Genomic DNA, 24,755 nt, shown 5'->3' on the forward strand with positions numbered 1-24,755 from the left:
AAATAGATAGCGACAAGAAAACTGGAGACGGAACCATATTGTTACGATAATATCCCGGTGGCCGGCTTTGAGTGTTTGACTAGGCATCATGAATGCGAACCCGGTGATATTAACTGGAGTATTGCAGCAGCACTTGGCCCCTCTACCACGGTTGCGTGCGCGGAGATAATATGTCGCGATTGTTGAAGGCTGATTTCTCCGACGGGCGGGTCTCCGCATTTTGTGACGAGTAGTTGGTGACGAATAGTGACTGGTCGGACTGCGATACCGACCATGGAGAGAATCTCACGGACGACAGTAAGCCGTCGGCCGTTTGACAATCAATTGGAAGCACTCAACAAAACCGGTTCTAGGGACATCTAGGTACTAGGTATACGGTAGGTAGGTATGTAAGTGCCATCTGGCCGGATCGCCCGCGTTTGCTTGAATCACTTCGTCGTGGTGACTGGCGGAAGGCACGTACCCGGAACATGTGCACAGGGCCCGAGCTGAGCAGGCTCATCCTTAAAGAACCTTACTTTGTCGTCGTAGCTGTTAGTCGTGTACTACAAGTCATCCGTTGACCGTATTGTGAGTTCCTGTCCAGCCACTGTATCACGCCTCAAACTTCCGCCACTGCACGTGCCAAGCCCTCCACCAAAACAAAATTCCACTGTTATCTCCCACTCCGCTCCTCCTAACACCTACTAACAGATGCCCTGAAACCCTATTTTGGTCGTCACCAATTGCGCTCAAGTCCGAAGAAGCAAACACGAGCGGAACGCCACAACAAGCGACATGCAGATGTTATTATGTCAACATCACGCCACTTTGAAGCTCTACCCCCGAGAACCGATTCCGCACCCATAAAATCGCATGTTGCAAGCGAAAGCCGCAAGGGCGGGGCGGGCCAGCGGAGCGCAACACACAAATTCTACGACCACAATGTGATTTGAGCGGAATTCGGTGCGATGCCTGTCTCGTATTCCTCTCCTAAGAGCTCGGCAGAAAGATTGGCTTTGCATGGCGTTGCAAGGACAGGGCGGCGAGAACCATCATCACCACCACCAAGGCGGCAGGCAGCCCCCGATAAGCGCAATCTCGACTGGGACGGTAACGGCGAGAATAGAGGACGAATTGGACTCGCACTGCCCAACACGTGCTGAGGCTGAGCGGGAGAGGAAAGCCATGCGCTGCCCATGGCGTTGCGATTCCGAGTCACGGACGAAAAGGGGTTTCATTCAACCGTGCCTCCTGGAGCTGTGCACGAGCAATAAGTTTAGGATGGGCATTGTTATCATCCCTTGAGCACCAGAAATTGTTGTTGAGGTCCTTCAGTGCCTGATCCTTCGCAACGGCGTTACTGTCAACCCTTGCAACGCCATGAGCTTGTAGCACACGCCGAGCTCCAGGGCTTCCGGCCGCTTCGGCACGTCCGCCAGGTAAGACCGAGAAAAGGAGATTCTTCGAAAAGAACGTCACATATAACCGAGGGTTCTCCGTCATCTTTTGCTTGATCAGCACTTGACAAGCCGTCGACTCAAGCAATGCTTCTGCGGGACGAATCGGCGATCCGCGAGCCTCTTCTCTTCTGGGTTTTCTCTTGCATCCATGCATCTAGATTTCTTCTCACAAGCACTCTCCTGGCGGATCGAACTGCGTTCCGCTGGCATGCCAGTGCTATAGACTAATCGGACTGCACAGCTATCATAGAGGAGCAGGGTAAGGACTAGGTCTACTGTATATCCGGGAGACGGCCACGCCCAACCATGGATATGGAACAAAACGCCACAACAGCACGTGCAAGGGAGATCCTCCTCCCGCAACACTGTTTTCATATTCCCATTCCTCTCCTAGGGGTCGACAACGTCACAACTGCAACAAAGGAACCACCACACCAGTTTCGCAAACTCGGAAAAGCAACATCTGGAACGCAAAAATAACGAATATCTCGATCCCATCATTTCTTTTCTGCAGAACCCAGTTTCATCCACATCAACAGTCGTGTTGTTTTGAGCGCTCAAGCTGTGAAGCTTATCGTCGCAACATTGATTGACACATCAACAGCAAATCGCAAAGGAGAACCAAATGCGTAAGCTGCACAAACCGACCATCTTCCTCTCCATCTCCATCTACTTCCTCCCCCTCAGTCAAAAGTCAACCACACATTCACACCCCATTACCTCCTTTATCCCCAACCTCCCTCGGCTTTCACAGCACTGAGACGTCACTCCCAAAACAAGCTAGTTTCCATACCGGCACTTTTCTTTCACATGCCCTGTGCCGCCGTTGTTTTTTTCAAAACAAGGTTTCACGTCCGGCACATTTCGTGTTGTACAGTTGGCCAAATCAAATGCCCATGGTGTACGTAAAGGGTAAGTATTCCTGTTGATCTTAACGCGGATCCGAAGGACGATCGTATGGAGTGAGGCGGAGAAGTGCCGAGTGGACGGGTTTTTTGCTGTTTTGCGTTTTATGCTTGACATGCGGACGCGCGGGTGAGGATGTGTTGGATGTGTTGTGCATGCAAGGCTGCGTTGGCGAATAGAACTACCGGTAGGGGTTGTTGTGGTGTGGTTGTTGTACAATCGCCCCTGGATGAGTCAAGTTGGTCGTTGTGAGATATGTCTCAGTAATGCACACGACAACCATCACTGCAGCGGAGTATCAAGTGTGTGTTAGAAATATGAACGGTTGTTTGTAAGGCCTAGCAGCTACAAATACAAAGCGCTAGTAACTACATTCCGTGGACGCCTTGCGCCCGGAACCAAAAGATTAAGAAGCCCTAAAAACCACGCAAGCTAAAACCAAGACCCATCATTGCTACGACTGCACCGCGTGGAAAACATAGAGAGCTGCAGATGGTGTTCTACTCAAGCCACACCAAATCGCTCAGGGAAACACAGGCCAGTCCAAGGCGTACATATGTACATATATGCCATGGAGGTGGTCTGAGTACCCATGGAGGATATTCAATCAAACACCCTTGATAGCCACTGTTCGCTCGCTGTTGAGCTTATCCGCATTCCGGTTATGGCTCTCCTTCTTGCAGTCCTCTAGACCCTCGCACTTGTGGTCCTCAAGCATGCGGTGCTTACTGCAGTGGTGGCCATCGCAGAAGCCGCAGTCACCAACAATGGGTTGTGCGCGGTCCTTGCAGTCCTTGAAGGAGCATCGGATCTTCTTTGGGGGCATGCCGCCACGAAGTGGCAGAGCGAGGTGAAGCGTAGAGTTTGCGCCGATGGAGTAGTCGGCTAATGTGGTTTCCGAGGATGAAAGGTGCTTGCCGGCGTGCACTATGCGGAGATCGTCGGGGGTGGAGAGGTTGGTGCGGAGGGCGAGCAGGGAGCGTAGGGTGCTTATTGAGGTATTTGAAGGGATTGTGAGGGGGATTGCTATAGGAGAGTGAATGTTAGTTTGGTGTTTTGGTTGCTTTCACTGTGTGTCTCCGGGGCAGCTTGTTCCGAGCCTCGGAACAATGCGCGAGATCAACTTACTGTTGTTTCCGGACACGGTCTTGACAAAGATCTGCATCGTCTCTTCAGTCTCGGAGCTGGAGGAGCTCATGCTGCTGATGCTGGATGTGCGACGCATGGTGGCGTTTTGGAGGAGAAGCTGGCGAGTAGATGATGTAGTTGTGAGTGGTGATGACGCTGGGCGCGGCGACTTGGTCGGCTAGATGACGAAGATGGTCGGGGATGGTAGGTGAGGCGCGTGCTGGGTGTGGCAAGCCAAACCAAGGCAAGTGAAGTATGGGAGGCTGCAACGCTGCAAGTAAGCTGGGGGCGGTGTATAAGCGTGGTAGGGTCTTGGGTCGCGGGCGGGTGGTCAACGAAGGGCAGGTCAAGGTTGGGGGTGAAGGGTGTTGGGTAGTGGTCAAGTAGTGATAGTGACAGATGAGGATCGAGTAGGCAAAGGTGACGCAGACGCCTTCTTAAAGAAAGGCGAGCTCAGGGTCGAGGCTAAGTGGCCGAATGACAATGCAAAAGCCCATGCTGTCACTGCACTGGTGCCTTGGTCCGATGGCGCTGCACACGACTCGAGCCGGCATGCGTTCGCAGCGGTGCAGGGCGGCGGCTGTGACTAGCCGACTATGTTCCATGGTATTCCACATGCCGTGCATGATTGGTGATTGCCTGTGAGGGCCTTGTTCAGGAACAGCAGCGCGCCCTTTCCTTTCACCCTCACCGAGACGTGCATTGACTTGCTTTCAATCGCCAACACCTGGGCGTGCGGTTTGGAGCAGAGTGAAGCCGCGCACCTCATCTACACGCCATACCGCGCCTCGCCCAACTTGCCTTCTGCATATGACACGTATCGCCGACATGCCTCACTCTTGTCTGATAGCTGCGACATGGCATCCAGATCGTGTCTCATGCAGCCGGGCATGGCTGTCTACAAGGGACTCGCTTGTTGCCGCATCGGGACGTGTAACACGTGGACACCAGCTTATCGTGCCAGAGGCGCTCAGCTCGGCTTCTGACCGCAAAAGCCATTGGCGGCCGCTGCATGAGGGGAATGCATCGTCGTGCGAGCGTGTGCGACTATCGTGATCTACCCGTTACGTCGTGGGTCTTGGTGTTGAGCATTGCATGATGCCGCCGTGGGCGTACTGGCTATCGATTTGTGCGCGCTTTCCGCTCTCCACTCTTCACATGCTACAATGTGTTGTGTACTGTGTGCTTTGCCACAAGCCCATGCACAATGCCTAATAGCCCGGTGTAGGTTCGGATACACGGTTGATCTTTCGCGCACTCACACTCATCGGTCAGCCGCTCATCGTCTGTGCAACTACCGTCAGGATCGGTGCAATCTGGAACCTTGGTACCGGGAGCACCACCATCAATTCTGTACGCGCACGCCTCAAATGGTAAAACGCCCGCCAAACATGGGTTTCGCCGGCACATCCCGTTCACCACCAGAGTCCTGTAATGTCACCAGTGTTTCTGGAACCGTTCTAGGGCGCTCGGTGTAGCTCCAACAAGGTTTACAGACTAAATCTACCGGCTTGACAGGTGCCACCTTGCTAACCTACCTTCATACATGCCCTCCAACTACATCCTACAACATGCTCTTCGGGAAGTTCTTCATTGCTTGTCTGACGCCCAGATCACCCAGTATCTCCTCCGTACCTCCAAGGATGGCATCGAACTTGTATGTGCGATGGAACTGCTCAATCACCCGACCCATTCCACCCTGTGTCAGTCCTCTGCCACCAAAGATATTGACCGCCTCATCCGCAATCTCGTGCGCCGACCGAGTGGCGAATGACTTCAACAGACCGATAGGTCCGCCCAGCAGTTTTGATTGTTGAGCGTACGACATGTGTGTCATCTGGAAGGCAATTGACTCGAGCCAGGCCTGATTGGCCTCGACGTGTGAGATCATCTTTGCAAGCCTGGGGTGTAGCGTTAGTCACCATATCCGGCAATTGTGGGCTTTAGTGCTAGAAGAAGCACAGAGTGGGGAAGGCGGTTTCATCCGACGGGATGCACGGGCAAGACAGGCGTAGTCTATCTTTAGCAGTAGCACTTACTTCTGACGGATGGCTGGCTGCTCAATCAGCTTTTTGCCAAAGACTATCCTCTGGTTGCACCACTTAAGACACTCCTCGACGATTGTTCGTGATTGTCGGATCACGGCACAACTCATTACAAACCGCTCGTGATTAAAGTTCGACATGATTACGATGAAACCCTTGTGTTCTTCGCCTAGTAGGTGATGTACTGGTACTTTCGCATCGTTGAACTCTACGAATGCGGTACCGGCTGTTGTCGAGTAGCTCGTCTTGATCAGTTTGGTCTCGACGGCTTCGTCGCGTTCGATCAGTAGGACAGAGAAGCCCTTGTCAGTCTTGCATCCGGTGACGAAGTAGTCGCAGAACATGCCGTTAGTGATCCACTATTCGCTCATTAGTACTAGCCACATAGATATTGAATCAGTTGTGTCCAACCTTTTTGGTGCCCCGGACGATATAGTGCTTGCCGTCTGGTGACAATGTCGCAGTGGTCCTAATACCAGCTACATCGGACCCTGCAAAGGCCTCGGTGATTGCCAGGCACATCTTCTTCTTGCCAGTCAACACCTCATTGACTACTCGTGTCTTATGCTCAGACTCCGGCATCCACTGCAAGACAGCAGTCAGACTGATCATCATGCCTGCCATGTTGCCGTCTTGGAACCCACGAGCGTTGGCACGAACGCCTTCCTGCGCCTGTACAAGATCGTGGAGGTAATCAAATTCCTCACCCTTGACGACACCCATCAAGTTCTTGCCATGAAGGTGCTTGCCTGGCCCAAGACGCATGGCTAGCATGTCGTTCTCGGCCATCTTGTCAATCAGCTCTTGGCTAATGTATGTGCCATCCTTCTCCTTTTGTTGGGCCTCGGGTGTGATGTGTGTGTCCACAAACTTGCGAATCTCCTTCTGCAATGCCCGGTGGCTGTCTTTGAAGTAAGGACTCTTGAACTGCGGTCGCAGCCACAATGGTTCCGCGTATGGAACTGGGCTCAAGTCACCCGGCTGCGGGATGATGACTTCCGACTTCTCTCCCTCAATTGTACCGATGCATAGCTCGCTGTATTTTTCCAAGACCTCTTGTCGGTGGAGGTTGTAAAAGGCAGTTGTCGCATCCTGACCGGCTACTTGCTCTAGGACAACCGAACCACCGGGATGCGCGTCGACGAAATCACTAAGATCGTAGACTTTGTGATCGATAATGCACCATAGGTCTTCGGGCGTGTTATGCGAAGCGACAGACTCGCGCGTGAGGGTTGCGTGTGGCATGTTAGGCGGGTGAGGAAGGCGTGCGCGACGCCGAGGGAGGGATAAATCGAGATGGGTGTTGTGTTGTGTAGGGCTTCTGGGAGAAAGGAGAATCGGCAATAAGGGATAGACTACATTATGCGGGTCGCAAGACGTTTGGCCTCGGTCTACAACAGAAGCTAGCCCTCTCCGCGCTGTGCTCCGTTTGGTGTGGAGCAGCGTGAAGAACATCTGGGGAAGAAGCCGAGGCACAAAACGTAATCCGCTCTTCACCGTCGCTGATTGGATAGGAAGACTTGGCTCAACGCTCTCACTACAACCGTGACCCAGCTCCGCTATATCAACCTCACAAGCAACATTGAACGCACTTATAGCGATCGTGTATGATTCTGCCATCAACCATCAACATCCTCACCCATGCCACTTCTACGCCATTCGTGCTTCATATCTTCCAAACACTCCTCGATGCCCCCCTAATATGGTGACTCCGGTTTATGTCTCTTGGCTAGAGATAATATGTTTGCCACAGGTGGAGTAGACCATAACATGGATCAGACGAATTTATAAAGTTTCGCGTCACTCTAGTAGCCGTGTAGGCTCTTGATATCGCACATAATACACTGCATGATCAATTCTACTTAGGCATAGGTGAACCGACATCTGAATTTAGGCAGCAATGGACATGCGTGAGATTCTAAAGAACCAATACTGGCTGCCTATAGGTATGCTATCACTATAACGAAGCTGTTCGTGATTGAGCGATTACCATATTGACGGTCATTCGCTCCTTCGGGAGGTTCTCCGTCAAGCTTCGGCATAGCAACAAACAAGCAAGAGAATAAAATCACTACAGTACCACGGTACCCATCCTTGGCTTGCAGAACTACATCGTCTAATTGAAGGTCTATCGCTCACGTGATCTATCGGCTCTTCAACCTTTTAATGTTACAACTCCACTGCACTTTCTCATATTGATAGATGACAGTAGAATAGCGCTGACTATGTTGCATACCTTCTTGAAATGAAAGCGAATACGGAGTGTGGAAATGACTAGATCCATCGTCGGTGGTGGTCCTGGAAGGTACGCATGTCTGGATCACGGGGACACGCGTGGTCGGTCCTTCCTCCATAGTCAAACAACGCGCCACAAAAGATGACGTGACGTGACGCCTACTACCCCGCTCGTCTTTTCTCCTCTATTTCAATCCTGACCTCATTCTCTCATCATTCTCTCTCGCCTTCGTCCCACACCTCAATTCCTCACTTCATCTCTCACATTCACTGACAGCTCCGCAACGCTACATCAAGCCTTCACCGTGGTGAGTCATGACTGCTTCTTCCGCACACCATTTTCTTGCTGACCTGAACCCGTAGAACACCTCACCACACAACGACAGAAATCTTTCATCATGGGTGCTTGGGGTTACTGCAGGCATCAACCTCGCTCTACTCGGACCCCTTTGTACTGACACATCAACAGGCCTCTTCCAGTCGGACCATGACTTCAACATCGTCGAAAATCTCACCAGTGACGCTGGCCTCTACAAGCTTGAAGAGAATGCCAAAGCTATTGCCAAAGCCAAGGGAAAGAGCGAGAAAGATGTCGAAGGCGTCTCATATCTCATCTATGGCCCCGCTTGTTCCCACCTTGACTCAGTTCGCAAGCATCTGGATGGTGGTATCCTCGCTGACTTGATCGCCAAAAAGGAGGCGAAGATGCTTGGTGCTCTTGCTGGATCCAAAGAGGAGATGCTGGAGTACTGGATGGAAGACCCCTGCTACGTCTATGTTCTACTCGGTGCATGCGCAATGACACTTGGATGTCGGCTGCCAGATACCTACGTGGCCATGCTCAAGAAGGTCTACACTGAAGGCGGCCTCATGCCTCAGGCGCAGCAGCAGATTAAGAAGGCCCTCTTCGGCCCCAACGGCTACGTGAACGGCGTGCCTTACGACATCGAGTCCAAGACCCTCACCGAAGAGGCCGACTCCAGGCCCAGTGAACCCGACAATGGCCGTGGCTACCAGCTCATGAACGTCATGAGCCCTGGTGGCATCTTCAACACGGGCATGACCACTTCATCGACGTCGACTGTCATCAAGGAACTGCGTGATCAGCGCAACAAGCCCAATGTATGCGGTAATTGTGAGGCGAAGCGTGGGCCTCAGGACCAGGCTCTGCTCATATGCGCCAAGTGCAAGAACCGCAGCTACTGCTCGGTTGACTGCCAGAAGAAGGCGTGGAAGGTCCACAAAAAGGTGTGCGTGGCCCCAAAGGTCTCCTTGTAGGTCTTCTGTCTGAGATCAGGTGTTTGCGCCTCGTTCTCAATGATAGTCACCGTGAGTATGGAATAAACACTGGAGGAATCATGAACGGCGGTCTGAGAGGTGACTAGCAGCCTATGTTCGCATGTTGTAGCATCACCTGTCATCAATGGGTCAGCGAATACTGGGATGTATGTAGTCAATCAAGTAGCAATGCACAATTGCCTTCATACATGCTGTGTGGACTGATGTGCAGATTCGTCACTTCTCTTGTGACCTTCGACGCCACACGAACCAGATCGAAAGTTTGATCAAACGAGCTTGCTGAAGTAAAACATCACGCACCATCACAAAAGAAGCCAGATTTGTATCAGTAGTGTATGGTTACTCTACCGTTGTATAGATGAGCATGTCGCATCATGACAAACATCAAGCCCATTAGTTGGGTGAACCATCTCATAGAGCGGCCAAGAAGCGCCTTTCAATGCAGAGGAGAATGTTATCCTCTATATACAGCTGCATATGCAGAATGAACCACGGCGGAGCCATGGCAGACATAAGAGGCAATATGCAGGTTGAACCATGGCGAGGCCATGCCCGATAATAGTAAGTAAGAGACAAGAAGAAGAAAAAAACGCCAATGAACCGCCCTGCATGCAGTGCCATCAGCCTCTCAGAAATCGTACATCAAGAAAAAAAGATCCGCTAGTAGAAATACAACCTGTGAAGGTACAAAAGTATTGTAGAAACACAAACGATGCCGCAAACGACGAGCGTTGAGGGTAAGCGTTGTGATCTATGGAAAAACTCAAAATGCTGCCAAGACAAGAGGTGGCAGCATGAGGGTTACTGTAAACCAGCCTTGTTGGTTTTGACAGTATGAGGAATAGGCTGCAGAATGCCCTTGTTATCACCAGCACCCAGAGCATCGCCCTTGGCCCAGCCCATCTTCATCATAAGCGCGTGACCCTTGTTTTCCGGTCCAAGCTCCGGGGCATTTGCGCCAACTGTCTCACCGTCCTTGTAGCCTAGCTGAGGGCGGGCGCGCACACCACCGTGTTTGTGCTTGACGGTGCTGAACTTGCCTGCCCGGCCGCCGCTACCTTCAGTGTAGAGAGGACCACGTAGACGTTTCTGGAAGCCCTTCTTTTGGATGGCGATGTTGAACTCGTCGTCGGTGAGGGTTCGAGTGCGAGTCGTCTTGGAAAGCAGAGTGAACCTATCCATACCATCGCCACGAGAGCGAGAGTTTAGGTTGAAGAACGCGGCTACCTGATGAATGGTGGCGCGGCGGTATGCATCCATCGGAGGAAGCGACAACGTCTCCATTGTACCGAGCATGAATTCGCGAAGCTCTTCGACGATGTCTTCCATTTCAATACCACCTTGGTACTTCACCTTGAGGTTAGCACTCTTACCCTTGCGACCCAACAATCCCTGCTGGCGAAGCTCTTCTCGTTCAGCCTTCTTAAGTCGCTTCTTTACTCTGTCGGCTGCCCAAGCATTCTGGAGCTGCTCGTTCAAGTCAGAGTCATCTAGCTCTGGGGGAGGTTGACCTCGTCGACCTTTCTTCTTAGGCTTTAAGGAAGGCCGCTCGGTATCCATAACATCGAAGCCACTATATGGGTCCATGTCCAGAGCATCAGCCATGGCAGTAGCAGAGGGAAATGACGGATCCCGTTTACCGCGACCACGACGATCCTGGCATTTCTTGTTCGATCTACTGAACGGTATGAATGATCGATCCTTGACAGGTCCATCAAAGAACTCGTCATCACCATAGAGCAATACCTCGTCCCCACCCAAGCCAAGCTCCTCCTGCTTCTGTAGGACCCTGGCAAGTGTTTCGTCATCGATTTCTTCTTCTTCTCCTCCTCCTTCTTCTTCTTCTTCTTCTTCTCCGTCGTCGTCGTCGTCATCATCTTCTGAGTCACTGCTTATAGGCATATGTTTTTCACATTCACGGAGGGCTGCCTCGAATTCTCGAACAAGTTTCTTCTCGGCGGTGGCCCTCAAGAAGGTTGCTGGTAGCCAACGAGCTTCATCGATGACGGATCCTTCATACACACAGAGGTATTGGAGGCCAGATTTACGGATGCGCTTTGAGAGGATTCGAACGACGGTATCCTCAAGGTCAGAAGAGGTACTCAGATTGTCGAAATCCTGAAGCATATCAGACTCCCAGTCACCACTGTCTTCGGCGGCTTCGTTCTCGTCTTCAGCAGCTCGGTTTGCGTCTTCAGCAGCTTCGGAGGTTGACACCCAGTCATTGTGGCTGCCTCCGTCGAGATCCATCTCGCGGTTAGCAAATCCGGATGCAGCTAATGGATCGTCAGTGAGGCCGAAATCCTCCACATTCTGCAAATAATCTTCCATAGCAGCATCGCGAGAGTTTGCTTTGCCACTCAGAAAAGACTTCATGTCAGGGCGTTTTTTGGTAGGCAACCATCCAATGTTTGGTTTGCTGCGATGCTCCCACTCTGTGGTAGTGCCCTCCCATCTTGGTTTGCCTCCTCTCCGCTTTTCGAACTGTTTCTCTACGATCTCATCAGCGTCTGAGTCGACCTCTAATTCAACCTGCTCAACCTTCTCCGGCACGGGAGCATTTTTTGTTTGGTCTGGCAAGGTTTGTTCAGGTTCTGGAGCCGCTACAGACACAACTGGGTTTTCAGGACCATCTACCGTATCTTGGGTCGTTATGGTTTGCTTCGTGGCAGTGGCAATGACAGTGACAGGGGCGACCGTAGTGACTTGAGCCTGGTTCCCGCGACCCCTGAACAAAACCTCGTCTGCGCTAGAAGAGGCTTCTGAGAGTGCAGGCGACGGACTCCGAATGACCATATGTGCCATGGCGTTGGTGTTGTCCGGTGTTGACAGGGGCGAGGAGGGAGTGAATGACTCTGCGCTGGACTCTGGCGTTTCAACTTGGGTGGACTCGACGGCTGGAACGATTTTCTTCAGTGTGCCTTCGAGGTGGCCGGCGCTAATAAACTGTATGGGCGGCATATGGCGCAGGTTCTTGCCGGCTTCGTAGGCAGCGGTGCGGTGGTTCGACGCCCAGCGCGCCTCGTCTTGAAGGGAGAACTTGGACGCGACTGCTGCAGGTACTGTCAACATTGTAATCTTATTCGTCGCATTGTGGAAAGAGCGCAAACGTACCCTCGTCGCGAACCTGCCATGATTGGGACGAATGGCGTTTGTAGGGCGCTCGATGTGGCGTGTTCTTTCCTGGACTGGCCTTGGCCTTGTTTTTCCCCTGCTTCTTGCCCCGCGCCATGGCGATTGCTATGCGAAAGACGTTTGCGCTACAAGCTGAACGAGAAAAAAGATACTGCGGCGAAAACGTGCGATTATGAACGTTTGGAGATGATGCGCACTCGCATCCATGTCACCCTGGTGGGTGGCGGCGGGGCTAACAACGCTTCGCAGGACTAGCTCGCCGGAGCTTATGACGATATGCCGATGATACTGGCCATGGTCTGGGGGTTGCAGCTACCTACAGTAGCCCCTCGCAACTGGAACCTCTATCGTAGCTGCGTGAAGACGGTGCACTTGAATGGAGACGTGATATTGAGATTATCACATCCTCGCGCCACGCATTCCAAAAGCGTGTTTGGACTCACTGACACAGCCAGGTGATAGGCCACCCCTCCCCCGCGGCGACTTGGATAGAGCCGCATATGACCTCTGGGCTCGCGGCAAGATCCAGGCCCTCACACCAGGCTTCACATCTCTTTCAGTCCCCGTTTGTCCCTTCTTGACATATGTTCCATTCTCTGGACATGCACGGATAGCATCGCGCGGTCAACGAAAGACTCATGGTAGCCAGCTAGGCAGCCTCAACTCGGACCTCCGCAGCACCTCCGCAGCACCTCCGCATGCAACGCCGCCCTGGCCATATCACCCACTCATCACTCCCGCCATCATGAACGACTTTGAACGTGTTAGCCGAAGCATCGTCCGCACCTTCTACGACCCTCCACCAACAAATGACTCAAACGACCCCATATGGCTGCTAGGTCAGCGCTACGACCCCCGGCCTCCTCCATGGAAGCCTACACCCAACGACACTTCTCCAGCTGGGACCGGCACACCACCATCTGAACGTACCGATGATGAAAGCTGGATACGGACAAGCATCGAAGAGACGGACCGCAAGGAAGCTCCAAATGGCGAGGACCCAGCACAATACGGCAACTGGCCCTCTGCCTTTCTGGACGACTTCGAGTCGCGCATTTGGATGACGTACCGCTCTGGCTTTACCCCCATCCAAAAGAGTCAAGACCCCAAGGCAACAAGTGCCATGAGCTTCCGCGTGCGCATGCAAAACCTGGCCTCTCCAGGCTTCACCTCGGACACAGGCTTTGGCTGCATGATCAGGAGCGGCCAGTGCATACTGGCTAATGCGCTGCAGATACTACGCCTCGGACGGGACTGGCGGTACCAGGAGCAGCCTGATGCAAAGGAGCATTGCGATGTAGTTGCCATGTTTGCCGACGATCCAAGGGCGCCTTTCTCCATCCACCGCTTCGTTGAACATGGTGCTGCTGTGTGTGGAAAGTATCCCGGCGAATGGTTTGGACCTTCGGCTGCTGCGCGCTGCATACAAGACTTGGTTCATAAGAACAGAGAGGCGGGGTTGAAGGTCTACGTCTCTGGCGATGGAGCCGACGTGTATGAAGATAAGCTCAAGGAGATTGCCGTCGACGATGATGGCGAGTGGCATCCTACGCTGATTCTTGTCGGCACAAGGTTGGGCATCGACAAGATCACGCCAGTATACTGGGAGGCGCTCAAAGCAAGCCTGCAGATGAAGCAGAGCATCGGTATCGCAGGGTGAGGCGCTTGATCGCATACACACATCGTTATACTGACGTTTAAAGTGGCCGTCCTTCAGCATCACACTACTTTGTTGCTACACAGGCAAATAACTTCTTCTACCTTGATCCTCACAGCACGCGCCCGCTTCTGCCATATCGACCCTCTTCATCGTCGACCGAAGAACAAGTAGCAGCTCCTTCTACGCTTGAAGCATCAGCAACTTCAGTAACCTCGACTTCGTCATCAACGACCATCGTCCCCTCAGCCAACGAAGTAACGGCTCCCTCAGACGTCTCAAAACCAAGCGGCTACTCGTTAGAAGAGCTTGCAACCTGCCACACGCGCCGCATCCGTCGCCTGCAAATCCGCGAGATGGACCCCTCTATGCTCCTCGCTTTCCTCATCACATCAGAGGACGACTATGAGGACTGGAAACAAGGAGTCCGCAGCGTCCAGGGCAAGAGCGTGGTGCATGTGCAGGACAAGGAGCCAGCGCCCAGAGGGCAGGAGCGCGAGGGAGCCATCGACGAAGTGGAGAGCTGGGACGAGGATGGTTTGCAATAGGCAAATGATTAGACGGGTCGGCGTTTTTATTTTGGGCTTGCAATCGTATCAGGGGGTACATGCATGTTGGGCGTACAGGAGTGGAGTCTGGGACCAGTATATCCGCATAAGTTGTGTCTAACCATCAATATCTGCTTGACTAGTTTTCCACATGGCGCATGTACGCCAAGTGTCTTGTGCTGCATTTCCATGACATATCTGATATCGCAAAAGCTGAAGTTTACTGTAAAACGCGCATCAGTTTGACCAGAACGGATTTCGCGAAATGCGCTATTGCTGTTGCGAGGGACGACGTTGTCAAGGCGCGTCCAAATAGCGGGCGCGTCAAGTGCACTGTCTGGAACGCGACCTGCCGGCACGTCGCGTGGCCCGCGCTCAGCTTGCGCGACGTAATGTCGAGGTTTGATATTCAGGATCTGCAGGTCAGACGTCAAGGAGTGAAGGAAAGATACATGTCGTGTCAAAGGCCAAGTTGGATTGAAGTGTGAAGTTCGAAAGAATTGATTCGTTCCCGTCTGCTGTGGTATAATGTACAGACCCAGATGGACCTCGTAGTCAAATATGACTAGATGATTCGATGACAGACAAACCGACCCATGATCACATTAGCAAATGACCCGTGAACACCGCACCCCGTAACCACTTGTCGAACAGACAAGAAAGACCCAAAGAAAACATCCAGCGAATAAAAAAGGCACTCTATTTGGTGGATGAAGAGTACTTGGTAACGGCCTTGGTACCCTCGGAAACGGCGTGCTTGGCAAGTTCACCGGGCAGGATCAGACGGACTCTGCAATGCATGTTAGTGGGTACGCTTTGGAATATATGAGACGATATTGAAAACGTACGATGTCTGGATCTCGCGCGATGAGATGGTCGACTTCTTGTTGTAGGCAGCGAGCTTGCTAGCCTCGGTGGCAACGCGCTCGAAGATGTCGTTAACAAAGGAGTTGAGGATGCTCATGGCACGGTTGGAAATTCCGGTGTCGGGGTGGACCTGCTTGAGGACTAGAGGACGCGTCAGTAAATTTTGCTCAATGGAAGCGGATGAGGCGGATGCAGTGCGATGATGCGCTGAGGCACCAAAGTCGCGCTGATGACGCGCAATTGGGAAGCAAACTTACCCTTGTAGATGTAGGAAGAGTAGGTCTCCTTCCTGGTCTTGGTGCGCTTCTTCTTGTCGCCAGAGGGCGCGGCGGTCTTCTTGCCAGCCTCCTTCTTCTCGGCGGGAGCCTTACCAGCCGGGGCCTTGCCGCCGGTGGTGGGAGTCTTCTGGGCTTTGGGAGGCATTTTGAGTGTTTGGAGTGGTTGCTGCGAAAAGTTGAGTGTTGGTTGAAAAGCACGAGATTCGAACGAGATGGAAGTGGTTGAGTGTCGGGGTGGGAGTTTGCGATGGATGAAGGGAATGGTCGTCGACGGCGGGGGACGCGCTACTTATGGGGAGCGCGCTCTGATGTTGTGATCCAGCAGCGGCTGGAGGCCCGTGCGCGCCGTCTTGCCAGTTGGGCGGCCAAGCGAGGTTCGCGAGTGATGGCGCAGACGTGCGGCAGGCGCTAAAGTCGTCGCTGCCCTCGCTGCGCGCTAGCGCCAAATGGTTGATCTCGCGCACTCACAACACGCTCCGCCGTCCTTATAAGACGGCCCCGCCCCCCAACACCAGCAAGCAATCCATCGTCTCGACACTCCACGCCCACCACCAGCTCAATCACACGCCCCAACTCACCCAACTCAACCAACTCCCTCACTTTTAAAACCAACCCCATCCAAAAATCTTCAAAATGACTGGCGGCAAATCCGGAGGCAAGGCCAGCGGCTCCAAGTCCAGCGCCCAATCGTGAGTTTCCCATCTCCTGCATCGCGCCTTTTGCTTCAGTTTGCCTTGCGCATTCTGCAACTTCAATTCGCATCTTTTTGACGCGTCTTTCGCGCAAATGACGCGTGTTTGCGCAACTCTTCTACTTCCATCGCATCTTGACTAACATTTCTCAGTCGTTCTTCCAAGGCTGGTCTCGCTTTCCCCGTCGGTCGTGTCCACCGTCTGCTCCGCAAGGGCAACTACGCTCAGCGTGTCGGTGCCGGTGCTCCCGTCTACCTGGCCGCTGTCCTCGAGTACTTGGCTGCTGAGATTCTCGAGTTGGCCGGTAACGCTGCCCGCGACAACAAGAAGACCCGTATCATTCCCCGCCATCTCCAGCTCGCTATCAGGAACGACGAGGAGTTGAACAAGCTTCTTGGACACGTCACCATCGCCCAGGGTGGTGTTCTCCCCAACATTCACCAGAGTACGTCACTTCACAGCCTGTTCGAATCGCATCAATTACTAACAGCATTCCAGACCTTCTGCCCAAGAAGACGGCCAAGCCTGGCAAGGGTCCTTCGCAGGAGCTCTAAGCGCGCTTTGCTTTTGAGTTTCTTTTTCACACGGCGTGGTTACTTGATGGGTCTTTTTCATCTGCAATGATAATGGGAGTCGGTCTGGGTTTTGGGTTCTCGGCTTTTTACGGGATTTATACCAGAGCTGTATATTAGCTGGTCGCATTCGATGACCGCGGGCTCATGAGCTGAATCGAGCATATCAACTTCATCATTGTCTCTTGTCTTTGTGATTTTCTTTTATCAGTCTTGCTTCACCGTCTTTTCTTCCACTTTGCCGTTTTCGACCCACGTTCCAAGGCGCGCCTCCCCGCATTCATCTACCGGTCCTAGCGGCATGTCGACCACGACTCGTAGTCACATGACAACGGTTATGCGTCTCAACATTCAACGCGCCCAACGCCGTCGAGCCGCTACTCGGAATTCGCGCAACACCAGAAACAAAGATAGAGTTAGGCGCCATCGGTGGGCGCAGACGAAGATAGCGGATGAGAAATATGGAGGATTTGGAGGATTTGATGGATTCTCTACATTTTCCAGCATGATGCGAAACCGAGCACTATAGATCGATCGTAGAAGCAGAATTAGATGCGTAAATTTTGATCTTGAACAGAATACATATTTGTGCAATCTAAATTGCGTAGACTACTTAAGATTAAAGTTGTAACTTTACGTGTAAATGAGCTATGACGTGCGCATCTACGTCTGTGTAGGAGAATCTACTCGCACGGTTCTACTGTGTGTGATGCGAAAAGACATGCGCTTCTTGTGAAACATTGTAGATATACAGTTTAGAACTAGATACATGCTCTAGGAGTCTCCGTGGGCATGTCTATTTGTAATAACTGGTGTTGCAAGTAGCTGCTGTTGTGGTGTCTGTGATATATATCTACTAGAGAAGTGCACATACATAGATCTTGATAGAATAGTAACACAACATAGTTTTTCTTACTTAAAAAATATTCTTTAATCGTCCATTATACTTGTTCTGCTTCTTAGTATACCTTTTAACGGCTTTCCTTCGTTGTTGCACTTCTCCGTTCTGCTTAAGTTCTTCGAAAGTCTTGAAGGTTTTTTACAGTTTATCCACGAGCAACTACTCTTTCAAAAAATCATTACACAACACCACACTCTTCAAACTACACAAAAATCACAAAATCCATATTTTGAATGTTGAAATTTACGGTAAATTATTTTTTGGGTCGAAATTCGATGGTGGTGGCGCGTTTCTTGATTAATCTTGGTTTGCGTGCAGGGGCGGGATGAGGACGCGTTGGGTGGTTCACGACTACGCAGGAAATACGATAACTTTGCGGGCATAACTTTGCACGCTGATGGAATTGAGATGGTGTAGAAGCGATATTGTCTCTATTTTCCAGAAGTGTATGCATTTATGCGAAATAACAGCTGAAATGCTACGTCGCCAATCTTTATAGGAACGCGGCGCGATACACAACCCACGCAACTGCACGACCAAAAAGCTCGTCCAAGTAACATAATAAACCCATGAAGGTTATAACACGACCAAAATATGCATGTACAGTTATCTCATTCAAGTGGACCACCCACATCTATTTTACTACCTAGCCCCCAGCACACCTCCTCAACCAAGCCCTACTTGAACATGGACAAGAAGCAAGAAAAGCCCTACTAAACGCCTACAAAAGCATCTTCCTTGGGTCCTCAATGTACTCCTTGACCTTTACCAAGAAGGTAACGGCTTCCCTGCCGTCGAGCAGTCGGTGGTCGTATGTGAGCGCAAGATACATCATGGGTCGGATCTCTACCTTTCCGTTGATCGCAACTGGCTTCTCCTTGATGGCGTGTAGACCCAAGACAGCGGTCTGGGGAAGGTTGATGATGGGAGTGCCCATCAAACTGCCAAAGACACCGCCGTTGGAGATGGTGAAGGTACCACCAGCCATATCTTCGATAGTGAGCTTGTTGTCGCGAGCCTTCTTGCCCAAGTCGGCAATGGCCTTCTCGATGCCGACCATGTCCAAGCTTTCCGCATTCCTGACAACAGGTGTAACCAAGCCCTTCTCGGTAGCAACGGCAACAGAGATGTCGACGTAGTCGCGGTAGACGATGGTGTCGCCACCGTCTGGTCCTTCTATGGAGGCGTTGACAGCGGGTACATCGCGTGCGGCGAGGATGCAGGCGCGCGAGAAGGCGGACATGAAACCGAGCTTGACGCCCTTGTTCTTGAGGATCTCGTCTTTGTACAACTTGCGGAACTCCATGATAGAGGTCATGTCGACTTCGTTGAAAGTTGTCAGCGAGGCGGCGGTGTTTTGCGACTGCTTCAAGCGCTCGGCGATGCGGAGACGCATGCGGTTCATCTTGACCTGCGCAGATTATTAGCATGTGTCGCGCAAATTCAACAGATTGTACGTACGCGACGCTCCTCGCGGCTACCAGGCGTGGCCGGCTTGGGCTCATCCTGAGGCTTGGACTCCTTCTTCGGCTGAGGCTTGGATTCCTTAGTGGGCTGGGGCTTCTCTTCTTGCTTGGGAGGCTCAGGTTTTGACTCCTCCTTTGGCGCCTCAGACTTCTCTTGTTGACCTTCAGGTTGCGATGAAGTCTCCTGCTCCGAGGAAGCCGGCTCCTTTGGCTCATCCTTGGCCTCTGTCTTCGCTGGTGCCTCCCCACCGGCCTCTAGCCTTACGATTTCTTGTCCAACCGTAACGGTGTCCTCCTCATTGACCAGGAATTCCTTGATGGTACCAGCCTCGGGCGCATTTACGGCAACGTCGATCTTGTCGGTTTCAATGGTAGCGATTTCTTCGTCCTGCTCAACGTAGTCGCCGACCTCTGCATCATGTTAGGTAACTGTGGGGTAGCTTGGTCCAAAGAAAGGACGCACGTTTTGACCATTGCTTCAGGGTTCCCTCAGTGATAGACTCGGCCATTTCTGGCACCTTGACGACGGTATCGGCATAGTTTCGTGTCTGTTCGAGGGTCCATAGACGCTGCGAAGAGAGCTGTCCAGGTCGTCTGAGGGGGAGAAGTTAGCCATGGGCCTAACAACGGGCGTAGACATCCATATTACCTTGAAGACTGACCCAGAAGACCGGACGAGTTTGCCTTGGCGACGGCAGAGTAGGTGCGCGCAGCTGGAATGGTCCTTGGTGCGGCGCGCAAAGCTCGCACAGAGCGCATAGCAGCTGGTAGGCGGCGGAGGCACTGCTGACCGGACATGATGGACAGCTAAGCGAGAGGGCTGATTGAAAAGAAAGTTGAAAGGGAGACGGACGTCTGGGTGCGAGCGACGCTTGGTATATAAGAGTACCCGACTCTTCTGAGGCAATTGATGGTTCTGGCAGGCACAGGGCAGCACCGGCACGAGTTCTGACGTCCACCCAACCGGGAACCAACCTCCGTCACAGGGACGACCGCCAAGCCCGCAACCTCAAGCCGCCTCAGCATCACATCTGCGACGACTACGAGGCATTGCGGCCACCAAAAACGCCCACTCCTTCTACCACACACACGCCTGGAAGGGCCATTGCCGTCATGAGCTCCAAAATACACGTCCTGTGCGCCCGCCCTCCTGTGCATCGCCCTGCGCGCAGAAGCTAATACAGGCCTAGACACCTCTACCGGAGGTCCCTCAAGCTCGCCCTCGACTGGAGCGTCCACCGGTACCTCTGGCGCGGACAGGCTCTCTACATCCGTGAGCTGTTCGAGGCCAAGCGAAACGTCAAGGAGCCTCGACAGATGAGAGTGTGTCTTCCTATCACACGCCTGTGATTACAAAGCATTATACACAGAGCATGGCTTCATGGGCGACTTTTACTGATGCTGTACGCAGGAACTGATCAAGGAGACCGAAGACCTCCTTGAGAAGTGGAAGCATCCCGATCCTTACCGTCCACCCACGGCACCTGGAGGTTCGTCCCTTGAATCCGGATACTTTTCCGGTCCGGCCGCGGAATCAACCTTCTTACGTACTGACGCGTTTTGTAGGCTCAAAGTACGAGCGCAACCTGCCTTGCCCCATCCTCGACCGTGAGTTCACCAATCATCATGTCTGTGATATTCGCTGACAACACGTAGCTCCCCCGAAGATGATCTTGTAGACACAGTCATTGCATGGTATGGAATCAACTTGTACATATTTCGCCGATAGTGTGACTCAACAACACGCAATAAGAAATTCAAGAAACCCAAACCATCCCTCACGTGCATATTTTAGCGTTCATCATGTTCGTGAGCCACACTGAGAACACAGCTTCTCAGCTAGGGGTTGTAGCATTAAACTAGGTCTGAAATCTCCTTACTCTTCGTACAGTGCTCATATAGCCCATCTTGTCTATCACATCTTCTTTCTCTACCCAAAGTGGTAACGTTGTTGCTTTTTTCGCGTATGCGTCCTCTAAGAACGCCCATTCAGGTACGTCGCTACACCCGCCGACAAACACTGTCCTATCGGGCGACAGGTTGTACAATAGCGACTCGTGTGTCTTCGGTACCAGCACTTCGACTACCCTCTTATCCGGATTGAAGCCACGAATCAACGCAGTGCAAACCAACCTGGTCAACCGTGGATCCAACGGCTCCACCATACCCGTGCGCTCAGACTCTGCAAGGTAAGGGATCCTATATTTCTGTGTCCTGGGCAGGGAGTTGGAAACAACAGAAGAAGTAGACTGTATGATTTGGATGACGGAGCCGTTCAGCGCGTGCACTAGAGAGCTTGACTCAACGGGCTCAGAGTACAATGCAAAAGCAGCAAGGTCTTGGGATCGCTCAGCAGTTTCTTCGTAGCAAAACTCCCATGGTACGAGATGTGAAAGGGGTTCTGGTGTCCAGCTTAGTGTTTGCGGTTGACCTGTGCTCATGCTGCTCGACTTAAGGTGGAAATAGGATTGCATTTGCATGGCACATAGCTCGTTCTCCGTTCTTATCGGGACAGACAGTGGTTTTTGAGCGGTGATCCCATACACAGTACCGTGATATTGCGACCCAGTTGTTTGGAGCAGTTGAAGCCTGGCAGACGTCTCAGTATCAGTGGCTCGTGTGTCGTGGAGAAGGACCATGTTGTGTGGCTTGAGTCTCGTCAGGAGTTTGCTCAGTATTTCGAATTCCGAAGTGTAGAGGAAAGCGGGTGTGTCGATGACGAGTGGTAGCGAGGTATCGCGGGAGCGAAGAGTCTTGTATGCAAGGAAAAGGTCCTCGACGCATGACTGATAGTATTCTGCGTAGTTTGCAAAGTTTGTAGGAATGGGGTGTGCTCGGATGATCTCAGTCGTCGCTTCTTTTGATGCTGGTATGGCTGATGGATGCGTGAAACTTGGGCCTAGGTTTAGGTCTCTTACTACGACGAGCGAGATTTGGCCTCCGGGTGCATGTTCCTGTTTCTTGGGATCGAGATCCATGTAACACACAGCTGGAACGGATGGAGCTGTCTTGCCTAGGCCTGTGAGGGAGCGATTGACGAGCCGACGAGCATAGGTAGATTTCCCTGAGCTTGATGATCCAGTTACAATGGTGATGGAGGGAGTGCTGGTGCAGTCTTCTATCGCGCGGAGCCAGTCTTCCGGTGTCACTTCAGGACGCAACGGTCGAGAGAGTATGTCGACATCTGAGTGGGTCACCTAGATAAAACATTATTTCAAGTTCAAGACAGGAAACCGATGGATTTGCTATAGGTCTTCAATTCAAAAGGGTAAACTTACGATACGGAACGAACGCTTCTTCCCATAACGTCTGTCCTCATTCCAAAGCCCTTTGAAAAGTGGACTGATAGATGCTAGCGGTGCCGGTTCTTTGCAAGTCTTGATTTGAATGTGGTTTGTGCCATCTAGTCCACGGATCTTTAAGATAGGATGTGTTGCAGGCACATATGCTCGGTGCACTCTGTTTTTCTGGCCGTCTCGACTAACCGTACCTATGTTGGCACCGTTGATGTTAACGGCGCCTCGTAACACCGTAAAATCAAAACATCCTATCAGTGCGATAGTCGTATGTTTACTGAGACTGATTTTCAGCTCGGTGTCGGTTTCGGAAAGTATATTTTGAGGTTCGCTACGCCAATTGCATAGCTTGACATTATGCTGGACGAGCGCAACTTCTTCCTCTGATTCCACCTCCTCAACATCTGAATCTTTGCTTTGTAATAATGGACTTGCTGGCACAGCAACCTGCTCCAGCGGGATCTCAGCTGGTTTTACAACTTTTGCGGCGGCTTCTGATGACCTTAGTCGAGCTGCTGCAATAGCGGTCAGCGGCTTCCCGCTGGTAGCACTGCCCGAACTAGGATCTTCCCCTCTCTTTCTTTTTCCTGACATCTTTTCAACCTTGAATATTGGTGCTGGAGTTCTGAACATGGTATGAAATGGAAGTATTCACACCAATGGTTTTTAGCACGCTAATTTCAGAGTCGGACTAGCGTCAGGCGGGTCGTCCTCCGCTCGGGCGCGACAAACCGCGGCGTAAAAAAGTTCCAATAACTTCAACTTTCTTGTCGCAAAGAGCATGGCAACGCACACACGATGAGCACCATGAAGAAAACCCCAGTGCCTCTACCAGGCTCTAAACCGAAGTCAAAACCTCAAGCTAGCTCATCGAAACCGCAATTGAGTCAAGAGTTTGTCAACAGCGATGATGATTCTCCCAGCGAGAGCACCGCGCAGCCGAAGAAGGCCGAGAAGCCCAAAACCACCATCGGGATCCACGTAAACGGTGTTGCCAAGAAGAAGACGAAGCCCAGCAAAAAAGACGCGCCTGCTCTTAAACCAACGCCGAAAGCCAAGGTCGCACCTGTAAAACCGGCGCCGAAGCAGACCGTAACACAAAAGGATGTCTCAGACTCGTCGAGCTCAGATGAATCCGACGATAGTGGAGATGTACCGATGAAGGATATACAAGCGAAGGTTCCAGTAAAAGAGAAGGGCAAGGATGCTTCGAGCGACAGCTCGGACAGCTCTGGTTCAGACAGCTCTAGTGACGAGTCTGACTCCGACGATGAACCGCAACAGACACCAAAACCTGCGTCATCTCAGGCTCAATCCCGACAGACAACAACAACAACAACAACAACAACAACACAAACCCATGCTGTAGAATTTCAGTCAACACAGACATACGTGCCCCCAAAAGGATTCACTGCCGTGCCAGTGAACTCCACGACCGCATCGAAGTCAGCAGGGTTGTTCGATAACCTGGAGGGCAAACAAGTATGGTATATGACAGCTCCTGGTGGTGTCTCATTGAAAGATCTAGAGGAGCTCGAGATGGAGAAAGTCATGGACGGAGAGGCTGTACTGAGCTACAAGGGCATCGATTATAACTGCCCCCAAATGCAAAAGAGCGAAGAAGTTGAACGTGAGGTATTTGTGCATCACAAAAATGGCCTAAAGCCCGGTTCGTTCATCGACGTTGCTTGTAATGACTTCGCTGACTCTGCTAGTCTCCACACGGATATCACAGATTCTACATTTACGATCGATTGTACAACTACCTCAGCTCAGCTCCCTACAAGCAGATCAGAATACGGGCTCAGAAGCAGCGGCATCTATCACACGGTCTACGATTCGTGCACCAAAGCCGCAGGTCAAAGGATTGAAGATGCGCTTCCTGCCAACTGGGTTCAGCGGTGACGATGGAGGCAATCTCGGCGATTCGGAAAGCGAGAGTGAAAAACTGCGAGAGCCAGCGGGACTCGGGATGCCAAACGGACTCAACCTACCTTCCAAGAAACAGAAGAGGAAGCACGCTGATGTGAACGGTGATGCGACTGAAGTTCCAGCGAAGAAGACTAAAAAGCACCGAACTCCAGAGGAGGAAAAGAGGAAGGCAGAGAAGAAGGCGCGGAAAGAGAAGAAACGTGCACAGTAGGCGGCCTCTGAACATTCACGAGGAAGACAAGGCGACACTTTGCACAACATAATATCAACGGTGGCTCTGGAAGTCGTTCTTCCAAGCAAGGATTGGGTCGATCAAGGCAACGGCAAGATGCGTTGCTTTTTCACCCGTTTGTTGT

General features: G+C 52.0%; 12 protein-coding genes across 12 annotated transcripts; 5 read left to right on the top strand and 7 right to left on the bottom strand.

Annotated features, from left to right (window-relative positions):
- Positions 1-2,955: 2,955 nt before the first annotated feature.
- Positions 2,956-3,573, bottom strand: PtrM4_069010 (nucleic acid binding protein containing the AN1-type Zn-finger; the record flags this gene model as incomplete). Its single annotated transcript, XM_001933572.2, has 2 exons — positions 2,956-3,374; positions 3,477-3,573. The coding sequence occupies 2 exons, from the start codon at positions 3,571-3,573 to the stop codon at positions 2,956-2,958; spliced, it is 516 nt and encodes a 171-aa protein (XP_001933607.1).
- Positions 3,574-5,040: 1,467 nt separating this feature from the next.
- On the bottom strand, positions 5,041-6,766 carry PtrM4_069020 (CaiA, Acyl-CoA dehydrogenase; the record flags this gene model as incomplete). Its single annotated transcript, XM_001933573.1, has 3 exons — positions 5,041-5,377; positions 5,516-5,880; positions 5,933-6,766. 3 exons carry the CDS (start codon positions 6,764-6,766, stop codon positions 5,041-5,043), a joined length of 1,536 nt encoding a protein of 511 aa, XP_001933608.1.
- Positions 6,767-8,154: 1,388 nt separating this feature from the next.
- PtrM4_069030 (zf-MYND domain containing protein) lies at positions 8,155-9,034 on the top strand (the record flags this gene model as incomplete). Its single annotated transcript, XM_001933574.1, has 2 exons — positions 8,155-8,158; positions 8,226-9,034. The coding sequence occupies 2 exons, from the start codon at positions 8,155-8,157 to the stop codon at positions 9,032-9,034; spliced, it is 813 nt and encodes a 270-aa protein (XP_001933609.1).
- Positions 9,035-9,856: 822 nt separating this feature from the next.
- PtrM4_069040 (R3H multi-domain protein) lies at positions 9,857-10,660 on the bottom strand (the record flags this gene model as incomplete). The annotated part of the gene is made up of 1 exon (XM_066105843.1): positions 9,857-10,660. The coding sequence occupies one exon, from the start codon at positions 10,658-10,660 to the stop codon at positions 9,857-9,859; it is 804 nt and encodes a 267-aa protein (XP_065964470.1).
- Positions 10,661-10,940: 280 nt separating this feature from the next.
- On the bottom strand, positions 10,941-12,287 carry PtrM4_069050 (uncharacterized protein; the record flags this gene model as incomplete). Its single annotated transcript, XM_066105844.1, has 3 exons — positions 10,941-10,946; positions 11,000-12,108; positions 12,170-12,287. 3 exons carry the CDS (start codon positions 12,285-12,287, stop codon positions 10,941-10,943), a joined length of 1,233 nt encoding a protein of 410 aa, XP_065964471.1.
- Positions 12,288-12,935: 648 nt separating this feature from the next.
- PtrM4_069060 (peptidase family C54 protein) lies at positions 12,936-14,395 on the top strand (the record flags this gene model as incomplete). The annotated part of the gene is made up of 2 exons (XM_001933576.2): positions 12,936-13,846; positions 13,894-14,395. 2 exons carry the CDS (start codon positions 12,936-12,938, stop codon positions 14,393-14,395), a joined length of 1,413 nt encoding a protein of 470 aa, XP_001933611.1.
- A 699-nt stretch (positions 14,396-15,094) lies between these two features.
- Positions 15,095-15,685, bottom strand: PtrM4_069070 (histone H2B; the record flags this gene model as incomplete). The annotated part of the gene is made up of 3 exons (XM_001933577.2): positions 15,095-15,185; positions 15,244-15,403; positions 15,520-15,685. The coding sequence occupies 3 exons, from the start codon at positions 15,683-15,685 to the stop codon at positions 15,095-15,097; spliced, it is 417 nt and encodes a 138-aa protein (XP_001933612.1).
- Positions 15,686-16,173: 488 nt separating this feature from the next.
- Positions 16,174-16,786, top strand: PtrM4_069080 (HTA1, Histone H2A; the record flags this gene model as incomplete). The annotated part of the gene is made up of 3 exons (XM_001933578.2): positions 16,174-16,229; positions 16,385-16,677; positions 16,731-16,786. 3 exons carry the CDS (start codon positions 16,174-16,176, stop codon positions 16,784-16,786), a joined length of 405 nt encoding a protein of 134 aa, XP_001933613.1.
- A 1,640-nt stretch (positions 16,787-18,426) lies between these two features.
- On the bottom strand, positions 18,427-19,969 carry PtrM4_069090 (AceF, Pyruvate-2-oxoglutarate dehydrogenase complex; the record flags this gene model as incomplete). The annotated part of the gene is made up of 4 exons (XM_001933579.2): positions 18,427-19,116; positions 19,167-19,582; positions 19,635-19,765; positions 19,821-19,969. The coding sequence occupies 4 exons, from the start codon at positions 19,967-19,969 to the stop codon at positions 18,427-18,429; spliced, it is 1,386 nt and encodes a 461-aa protein (XP_001933614.1).
- Positions 19,970-20,284: 315 nt separating this feature from the next.
- On the top strand, positions 20,285-20,850 carry PtrM4_069100 (putative mitochondrial Complex I; the record flags this gene model as incomplete). Its single annotated transcript, XM_001933580.2, has 5 exons — positions 20,285-20,307; positions 20,362-20,494; positions 20,583-20,661; positions 20,738-20,779; positions 20,828-20,850. The coding sequence occupies 5 exons, from the start codon at positions 20,285-20,287 to the stop codon at positions 20,848-20,850; spliced, it is 300 nt and encodes a 99-aa protein (XP_001933615.1).
- Positions 20,851-20,962: 112 nt separating this feature from the next.
- Positions 20,963-23,100, bottom strand: PtrM4_069110 (GTPase or GTP-binding protein; the record flags this gene model as incomplete). The annotated part of the gene is made up of 3 exons (XM_001933581.2): positions 20,963-21,010; positions 21,061-22,368; positions 22,450-23,100. 3 exons carry the CDS (start codon positions 23,098-23,100, stop codon positions 20,963-20,965), a joined length of 2,007 nt encoding a protein of 668 aa, XP_001933616.2.
- Positions 23,101-23,958: 858 nt separating this feature from the next.
- Positions 23,959-24,610, top strand: PtrM4_069120 (uncharacterized protein; the record flags this gene model as incomplete). The annotated part of the gene is made up of 2 exons (XM_066105845.1): positions 23,959-24,136; positions 24,183-24,610. The coding sequence occupies 2 exons, from the start codon at positions 23,959-23,961 to the stop codon at positions 24,608-24,610; spliced, it is 606 nt and encodes a 201-aa protein (XP_065964472.1).
- Between the last annotated feature and the right edge of the window lie 145 nt (positions 24,611-24,755).

Source organism: Pyrenophora tritici-repentis, chromosome 2 (assembly GCF_003171515.1).
Source record: "Pyrenophora tritici-repentis strain M4 chromosome 2, whole genome shotgun sequence".
NCBI lineage: Eukaryota > Fungi > Ascomycota > Dothideomycetes > Pleosporales > Pleosporaceae > Pyrenophora > Pyrenophora tritici-repentis.